Source organism: Blennius ocellaris (genome assembly GCF_963422515.1).
Source record: "Blennius ocellaris genome assembly, chromosome: 14".
In the NCBI taxonomy this organism is placed as follows: Eukaryota; Metazoa; Chordata; class Actinopteri; order Blenniiformes; family Blenniidae; genus Blennius; species Blennius ocellaris.
The window spans coordinates 17,811,510-17,821,181 of record NC_137663.1 but is presented as its reverse complement, the minus strand read 5'-3'; the positions used below and the strand labels follow the sequence as shown (position 1 = coordinate 17,821,181).

Here is a 9,672-nt window from a genome sequence, read left to right as displayed (position 1 = left end):
AGCGCGCGCTGACGCTGCGACGCACGCCGGGTGGTCGCGGCTTGTAAACTCGATTGCGTGAGGCTTCATCATTCAGCATCTTTCTGCTCCATCGACGAGCTGCCATCAGTCTGCAGTCCGCAGAATGACCTTTAGACCGTCTCGCTGACGGTTCTGTTTTCTTTCTGGCTGCGTGCTTTTCTTTTCTTTTCTTTTCTTTTTTTCCCCCTGCTTTGTTGCTGAGGAGAGAAACGGACACCTGCGCTGCATCGGATCCACTGCGGACCGTTTCTGGTGACACAACGTGTTCCTGAATTCGGGTGGACCATGGCGAAAACAGTAGCATCATCCGGCGCAGTAGCAGGTAGGTTCGGCATCACGAGCTCCGCTGTGTTTACGCCGGGATTTAAAGCGGACTCGAGCAATGACGCAACTGACATTTCCAGCGCTTCGTGCGCCCGATGCTTGTTGTGCGGTGACGACGCTTTGTTTCAATAACACAGCGCTCGGTTCAAGAGTGTGATCGAAAAAGGACCCCGCTTCTAATGAAATAAACCGCAAATCTATGTGGATGTTGTTGTTCCCCTCGGTAGTCCAAGGTGATGCCCTCTTTGTGTTCTTTGTGTTTGATTTATATTTTCTAATATGTGGAGAGGTTCCTCTAATTTAGAGCTTCGATAAACATCCAGTTCAATCCAATTCAATGCGACGTGCTCTATGACGCGTTTCATTCCGATCAAGAGGTTGAACTGGGTGGAGAGGAAAAAGGACTGGACCGGTGCCTATACATGAAACGAGGCTGGTCCTTCGATTTCACCGTGTCATTTCTATGAGCATCACACCATTGTGTTATGACTTTGTGGATCCGGTACTTTATTTTTTCTTTCACTTTGGTAGTTATTTTCACCCTCCACATCCTCCACATCCTCCCTGCAGGCCAGTAATCAAATCGTTTAGGATTGGAATGAGAGCAGATTTGCCACTGTCATTGTATAATGCTTCATTGATGATGTGCCGGAAGACCTGCAAGCATGTCTTAACTTGTATTGTAATTTTACTTACTTCAATTTGTATATTTAGCAGAATGCATGGAAACCTGTGAAACAAAAGAAATACATACATAAGAGTCATAAAAAGTCTTGCCATCAACGCCCATGTGCTACTCATTACAGGAACAATGTTATTATCAAAAAAAGAGCAATTAAAAATATTAGTCATTATAAATGATAAATGAATCAAATGAGTAAGGTCTTTGTGCAGTGATGTGTTTAATTTAGCCAGTAGAAATATCCTGTCTGACATCAGCCACACTACATCGAAGAAGCACTCTGAGTCTGCTGCCAGGTTTTATAAAGGTCCAGACTGAATCGAGAATAACTCATTGTGTTGACAGTTTGGCTTTAAATGTACATATCAATCAGTTGAAATTGTGGGATTAAACTTTTTTTTTTTTTACCTCCATACTTGAGTGCTGAGAGACCTTATTTAAAGTTTTATTTAACAATGTTTAACAATGACCATGTTACAGTTTGAATTTCCTGTTTAGATCGATGCCAAACCAATTTGTTTTTCCGCATCAGGTGAAAAGATGACACCACCATCCATCACTCTTCTTCCTGACAAGAGATCTCCAACGAACGGTCACAGCTCTCCGGTCCGGACTGGAAGATCGAGTGAGTGATCGCTTCTGACTCCTGACTCATCGTTCCTCGTGGTTTCATCTGGACAAAATACACTAAGAGTAGATTAATTTGGATCATTCTCACCACAGAGTCCTTCCAGACCTCCACATATCAGTGTGTTTGAGTGCTTCTCAGTCAGAGGGGAATAGAGGAGTCTGTTACACTGACAACCCAGACTCAGCATGAATCACTAAAAATAACGTCCTGCAACAATCTACATATGTTAGCAGTTTGTCCTTGGCATGGGCATTTTGTAGCACCAGGAGGCTTTTAACACAGAGTAACCCCACAATAAAGCTGTAAAACTGTTTCCCTCTGCTGGTAAGAGAGCAGCTCTGCGGGTCAGTACTGAGGTGCTGATGTCATGCCTCGACTCACAAAGCTGAATGTTCCTTCTCTCCTCCGGTCATGGTGATTCCAGCTCCATCTAACTCAGAGAAGAGGCCATACATAAATGGACATGCATCTCCTTCCCACTTAGCAGCTAACAACAGTAACAGTCATGGCGGTAAACAAAGTAAGTTTTCTGTTAGTTTGATACACCTTTTTTAATTGATTAAGCTGCTTTGCCACTGCTTTTTTCATTTGAATTTTTTAAAGCTTTCAGACATTTTTCCTTTCTTTCAGTGGTCGAGGGTTACATGAAGACAGATGACAGGATGCGTTTAGCCAAAGAGAGACGTGAGGAGAGGGAGAGAAGCTTGGGTAGGTGGTTCCACTTTGCAGACGAGCCCTTAAAGAAGTTTATTTCATATAATGAGACGCTGTGAAATGCCTCCAGCCTCCAATTCGTCTGCAGTTTCCCTGAAAAGTTTTTTTTTTTTTGGTATGATGTCCTTCTTCCTGCACTTTAATTGGCTGTAGAAGGGTTCCACGAGGATCCATGAGGATTCATTTTGAGTTCACTGAGTTGCTGATATGATGGGCTGTGTCACTTCAGAGTACGTGACAGTGACATAGAATAGTCCACAAAAGTAGGTCTCTCACTCTCAGATAATCCTTCAGCCCGTTGCCCCACCATGACAAGGATTTATCGCTTCTCCACTTAATCTTGGGTGTGACTGACACACAAAGTCAAATTCTGTGACACATACAAGATTATACCGGCAGACTTCGTGAGTTCATTTTGTTGTTGTTGCTGCGGCAGGAATTCAATTATAAATTACCTATTTGAGAAAAAAAAAAAATGAATAAATAAAAAAAATCAAAGTGATTTATTCTCTCTTTCAGCGGCCAGGGAGCAGCTGATCCGGGAGAAGGAGCGCAGAGCTCGGTTGCAGTATGAACGGACAGTGGAGGAGCGCTGGAGGCGCCTGGAGGAGCAGAGGCAGAAAGAGGAGCTCCGCCGAGCTGCTGTGGAGGAGAAGAGGAGGCAACAGCTCGAGGAGGAGAGGGTCAGCTGAGAGAGAATAAAAAGTGTTCCTGTGTGCGCGACATTGCTATAATCAGTGGTTCAGACTTTGATCAGCCCCCTGAAATAGATATCTATAAATATTTTTTTTAATCAATAACATGTCGTGTATTACATGCCAAAAATTAGGGTTCGCGATTTTCATGTAATCTGGGGTTTTTCTTTAGGACTGCAGAGAATACAAAACAAGCTAACTGGCTGAGAGCAAATCATTTGCCTCGGTCTGTTTCAAGGAAGACTGCAAAACCAAATATTCTTTACCACACAAAAGTGTAAACAAAGTTAGTTGTGAGGTGACACTTGTGATGTGGTGTGGTGCCTTGAAGGAGCGGCTCGAGGCTCTGATGAAACGCTCTCTGGAACGAAGTCTGCAACTGGAGCAGAGGACCAAACGATGGAGCAGGGGCTGCACTGGAGCAGGTAGGACAAGGGTTTCTCGACATTAATGAATATTGTCATGGATACAAGAAGCATACATAAATGGCCTGAAATAAATGGTGACCAAAGAAGCAGAAACTTTACATTTTGTCCTATTTCTATACAATATGATTACACAAACGGTGTGTGCAAGCAGGTGTGTGTATGTGTGTTAAAATGAGCTGTCTCCTGGCCTGATCATTGCCAATCCAGCTGATGACGTACGCATGAACAGAGACGTATGCTTGTTTTCCCTGTTTTCCCACAGAAGCAGGATGAACTTGCATGTCTGCACGGTTGTGACAACCTTTTACTGAGGATGACGGTTGAAATTAAATGTCAATTAAAGCAGGTTATCGCTTTGACTCCATCACCCAGAGTCGCAAGGTCCAGACACACAGTGACTTTGATTCAGATCAGATTAAACCATTTAACTGACAATGCACTGCCACATCCTTGCTGGTATGCTTTGCTATCTCTCCTGCCAGATCTCGACAACTGGATGAGGAATTGCTCAGATAAACTGTTCATAATGCTCTGTCTGCTCTGCTCTGCTCCGCCCGCTGCCGATAGGTGACTCTGAGAATGTCCCACTCCCTTTCTCTGCTGCCTCCGCCTTTTCCCATGGCATTGCCTCCCCCCTTCCTGCTGTCAGCGAATCTGGTAAAGTTAAGCCCCATTGCCCTCCCAAATATCCCCCCCCCCTCCTGTCCATCCTCCAGTTGCCATGTCTGTGTTACCATGTGTGAAACATGAACAGAAACGTCTGGCAAATGCTCTTCTTTTCCTGCAATGCACATCTTTTAAGTTGCTCTGCTGTAGAACTCTTAATGCTTCCCCCACCCCCTTTGTGCATATATGATACAGTATCCCTGCAAAGCACGGTGTTTACTACAAGCTTCATTGTGTTGGCTGTGTTTGTGCTCTACTGCAGCTACATTCATCTTGGATTTGGGTGCAGAGATGTAAATACACTTGTTTGCTGTTAAGATCTGAAGCTCTCACTGATATTTATCCTAAAATACCTGTGACGCCAAAGCCATTATTAACAGAATATCAAGTTGGAAGCATTTACGGCTTATAGGACATTTATTCTCCCCTGTCCTGTCCTACATATGAACTCTGCAGTACATACGCAGGTGGACCACCATATGGGACAATAGGAGGACAATGAGAAAATATAGCATTGATAGGGTTGCCCAATTTGTTTTATCTTCGGTGCATATAATATTTATGACTGAAACACTTCCCTACCTCTGGATTAGAAACCTCTCAGTAATCAGAAACAGCTTGACAAAACTAGATGAGCAAGTACATCTCATAAATCTGAACGATCTGGAACGCTTGGGGTTATCATTGTCACGCTTTGTAGAAGTCCAGGGGGAGTTTGTTTCAAAATGAAAGCAGCTAAGTGGTGCTGACGTGCCCATATGAGCAGGCGGTTGTGGAGATTAAGCACACATGACCTAGAATAGAAATATGTGAACAAAAATAGACATAGATGCAGCCATGATCCCTTTGAGGTGACTGCTCGCTTGTGAGGCTGCTTTTCCGGATGAGTGACAAATGAATGAGATGCCAAAAAGCTTTTTCCTCATTATGTTTAGAGGTTTGCTTTTGCGACTGCGAGTTCACACAAGGTCTGTATGTGTTTCCATCTGCTGCTATTGTTTTTGAGTGTGTTAAGGAGACACACAATCGGAATGCAGACTACTGTTTGCAGTCATTGTGCTGGCATCTGCACACTTGCAACACACGTAATTTAGTAGTATTCAAACTCAAGAAGTAATTTATTGTACATTCCATTATATTTTTCTCTGACCGGCATTATATTTCATTGCCAGTTTAAAGAATTCTAATCGAGAGCCATATGTTTCACATCTAAATTGTATGTTTGTCATCTTGTTGATGCAGCTAAAAGATGATTACCAAAATGTTAACCAAAGAAGCAATGTATCTGCCAAACATAAATCCGTATAGCCTTAATCCATCAGGACATAAATTGCTGACCCTTACATTCTTGGATATTGTTGCATTACTCATGCCAACTCACTTTGGCGGCAAAAATTAGTCTGTAAGCTTCAGCTGAGTGCAGCACACACTGTCCAGGCTGGGTCCACTCCTCCTTCACAGCACTGCATTAATAACAGTCTGTCGCTTGCTATTCACCATTATTTGATTTGATGGGCACTATGTTTGTCGTCACGCAGCTCCCTGCAGCCCTCACAGGTCACCTTTCCGTAGCTCGCTGAACCCAGCAGATCACAGCAAGGCTGGATTTCAGGGAGGCTCACACTCCACTCCCAATACTCCCAAGGTCAGACCGCATGCATGCCGTATTCCAGACAGAGACCCGCTCATACAACATCTGCAAGCACCAAGCACTATCAGATCCATTCTTTGTTTCTAATTCATTGACTCACTTACAGAAAGAGCGCCTGCGCAGAGAGAGAAGAACTGCTTCACCCGGATGTGGATCCCCTCTGAGAAGATCTGAATCCCCTGCAAGTGTTACCAAGCACCTGGTTTCCCCTACTACCTCAAAGTAAGATTGTTTGTTATTGAATTGAAAGATAGGAAGACATTTCTGTCAGCTATCAGCTTGCTTTTTTTTTACAGTATTTTATAAATTTTCTTCATAACGATCCTCCTGAATTTATATGTGTTTACAGGCTGACAACAAAGACGCGCTCCCAGTCTCCAAGCAATTCACGTCAGTACCATTATTCTCCTACGAGACATCACCAGAGCCCATTGAGCGATAACAGCAAAGCAGATAACAAGACGGTGGGGCAAAACTGTGAACAATCCAAGACTGCTGAGACCGGAGTGAAAAACAGCACCTCAAATACACCTCCACCGGTTGCAAAGAATCCAATCACTGCTGAAATAACAAAAAACAAATCCTCCAAAGCTGAACTCATTGAGAGAAACCTAAAAGGGGAAACATCAGAGAAATGTCTGTCCCCTGACCGGAATAACCAGAAATCGCCCAAAGTGGATTCCTCAGAGAGAAAACTGCTGAGCGGTGCTCAGGAGGGAGACAAGAAAAAAGGTAAACTTCTAAACAAGCACATCATTTCTGATCCAGAACCTTTGAATGATTTTCACATGCCCTCTCTGTGTGACAGAGTCGGCATCAAACTCGTCGGCAGGGAAGGTCGCAGCTGGCACAACAAATGCAGAGGAGGCAACCAGATTGCTGGCGGAGCGGAGGCGTCTGGCTCGAGCTCAGAAAGAATTGGAGGACAAGAAACGAGAGGAAGAGGAACTAGAGAGGTGAGCTCATTGAAAAGTATCAAACAGGAGTGAATCAGTGGTTGTCAAGCTGAGAAAGTGTGAATGAGAAGCGTGTGAACCTGTTGAACAGAGCGAAGGAGGAGCAGCTGAGGAAGCAGCAGGAGCAGCTGAAGAAGCAACACGAGCAGCTGAAGAAGCAGCAGGAGCAGCGACAACAAGAAGAGAAAGCTCAACAAGCAAAGGAAAGAGAGAAACGTGAACAAGAACTGACCAGGCTGAAGCAGGAGGAAGACAGACGTACAAGGGAACAGCAAGAAAAGGAGCTACATGCCAAGACAGACAGAGAGGTAGGGTTAGGGTTAGGGTTAGGGTTAGTACTGTGCAAAACTGCCTGTCTGCTGGATATGCCAGACACTATATATCCAGTTTAAAGTTTTGGGGAATGGCCATGCAATATCTGTTTGCTTTGAACAGAAAGAAAAAGTCAAAGTCCAGGCTCAGGAGGATGCAGAGCGTCAGCGACAAGATAGAGAACTGCAGAAGCAACAAGAAGAGGAGGAGCGACAGCTCAGAAAAAAGGTTAGAAACCCCTCAAGAAGATATCATTTTGTACTCCTAAAAATCAGAAAGAAATTGGATTAATGTTGTCATACTTTTACAGAGAATTGAGGAGATCATGAAGAGAACAAGGAAGGGTGAAGCTGACCTGAAGGTACTGTGAGAGACACGCTCTGTGCTCGTACAGTAGACCTGCCGCCTTTAACCACCTGCTGATTGTGTGATTTCATTTTTTAAATTGAAGTTTAATTTATTAAAACAATCACCTTTTGTTGGTATTACCTTTATTAAATTCTAATATTGATGATACTTTTGGTTTTGCGTCCTGATTGCCACAATCGTTGTCTCTCCTCTGCATTGAATCAGAAGGAGGAGCAGGTGGAAACACAGTGCGTCTTACCAGCAGGTCAGTGATTTATTCAGTCACCCTGCAGACACGTTTTTAGTTTGCTTGCTGTTCGTGCTTTTTCTTTTCTGCTCCCTGCTGTATGCCTTGCAGCTGTAAAAAATGCAAACAGGGCATGTATGGCCATTGATTTCCTTCATGTATGAGCTATTTCCAAGCATGTGCAATGGTAAAATATTTGAGTTTGCTTGTTTGAAACCTCAATGTGGGGCGGATTTTTCAGGCTTTCTTATTATTCCAAGGCTTTTAGATTGAGTATTTAAAAAAAAAGAAAAATACACCACCTTGCATATACTCTTTGTGGTATAAATATCAAATATTTGGTGGAATTTTTACAATTTATTTGATATGGAACAGCTAGCCAAGGACTTTCCTGTGTGCTGATGAAGCACCTTTGAATTGTAGAGCGGTGCCATGGGAGCTGACGTTAAAATTAGTTGCTCTTGAAAATGTCCTTGGAAAATTCATTCAGCACACTCTCCTGAGGACTGTTCTGCATGGTGTGAGCTCACACTTTATTTGATCTGTCCAGTTTATTCTTGCTGTTGGCATTTACTACCTGCTCGGCCCGTACTTCTGGTGATATGTGACATACATTTATTGTCGGTGTTGAGCTCAGTCTTAATGCTGAACAAATAAATTGTTTCATCAGATCAAACCCATAAGGGCATCAGTCACTTTAACTGGACAGTCTAAATAAAGTAAAGCCCACTGTGATATGTTTCATTCTCCACAGGGGATGGAAAGACTAATTCTCAGGCGAACGATCAGGGAATAAAAAAGGTAGAGTGTCAGGTTCAGGAGCAGATCACAGTCCAGGTCAAAACAAATGAGTGTGCAACTGTGAAGAATAAAGTGGCAGCACAGATGGAGAGTCCAAAGAAGAGCACACAAGTCAAAAACAACAGTCATCCTGTGACCCCAGCGCACAGTGTTCCTGACAGGGGACACGACTCAAGACAAGCTGGTGAGGTGGGAAGCAGCCGAGTTAATAAAGACAGCAGAGCCTGTGAGGCCAAGCAACAGGGACAAGAGGCAGAAATGAATGTAAAGAAGCACCACAGAGTGAACGTCAAAGTCACAGACCAAATAACTAAGGAAACAACAAAGTTGACAGCAGATTCTAAAGTTAACCAAAGAGACAGTGGTGTGATGAATGGAGCAGTGAAGATTGGAGTTTCTCACATATCTCAGAAAAGTGCTGAAGTAAGCAAGCAAAACTTAAAGGTGTCAGCACCTGATGGAAAGGCTAAAGGAGGAGCCAGGGTGGAGGTAGTTAGGCCCCCTGTGACACCACTGCCAGTGGGCAAGTTCTCACCACCAGTCATCAAACTGGAACCCCTGGATGTGAAGCGTACAGGCTCATGTGATGAGGTGCAGTCCATGGAGGTCAGGTGAGTTCCTTTAAAACAAAAACAAATCCAGATCTTTGGCATTTCAGTTATGTGTAATTCATATTTTTAATGGTTATATTATATTTCAGCCCAGCCTCAAAGGAAGAACTAATTTCCATCCCAGAGTTTTCACCTGTCAATGAAATGCAGCACGGTGGCATTAGCAACACCCGAGCTCTTGAAGACCTGATGGACCTGACAGGAAGTGTCACCTACCCCAAACTGTCCTCTGAGAGCAACATTGGCGACTGCAACAAGAACCTCATTGAGGGAGTTGTGAGCCCCATGTCAGACTCAAAGCTGATTGGGAGGTCGTCTCCTTCAGCAAATAAACTTAGCATCAAGTAGTCCATTAGGCTCACTCCCCCCTCTTTTGCTTGCTTTCTTTCTCTCTTTCCCCTTTCTCTCTCTCACACACATGCACATGATGCCACATCCTGAGTATGTGGCCTAGAGTCCTGCAGGTATGGGAATAGAGCCATAGAGATTGACTTACAAATGACTTGCAGTATCAATAAATTATCTCCTACAGTATATACTATTTGCATAGGAACTTACCACTGGAGGGAGGGATGTACGATCTAT

The 9,672-nt window shown here is 43.7% G+C and overlaps 1 protein-coding gene across 1 annotated transcript; it reads left to right on the top strand.

The window, feature by feature from the left end:
- Positions 1-306: 306 nt before the first annotated feature.
- map7d2a (MAP7 domain containing 2a) lies at positions 307-9,435 on the top strand (the record flags this gene model as incomplete). The annotated part of the gene is made up of 17 exons (XM_080509001.1): positions 307-343; positions 1,560-1,652; positions 2,083-2,178; positions 2,289-2,366; positions 2,892-3,055; positions 3,399-3,492; positions 4,063-4,152; positions 5,700-5,806; positions 5,919-6,034; positions 6,162-6,544; positions 6,621-6,768; positions 6,860-7,076; positions 7,204-7,308; positions 7,391-7,441; positions 7,657-7,693; positions 8,430-9,087; positions 9,177-9,435. The coding sequence occupies 17 exons, from the start codon at positions 307-309 to the stop codon at positions 9,433-9,435; spliced, it is 2,733 nt and encodes a 910-aa protein (XP_080365127.1).
- Positions 9,436-9,672: the final 237 nt, after the last annotated feature.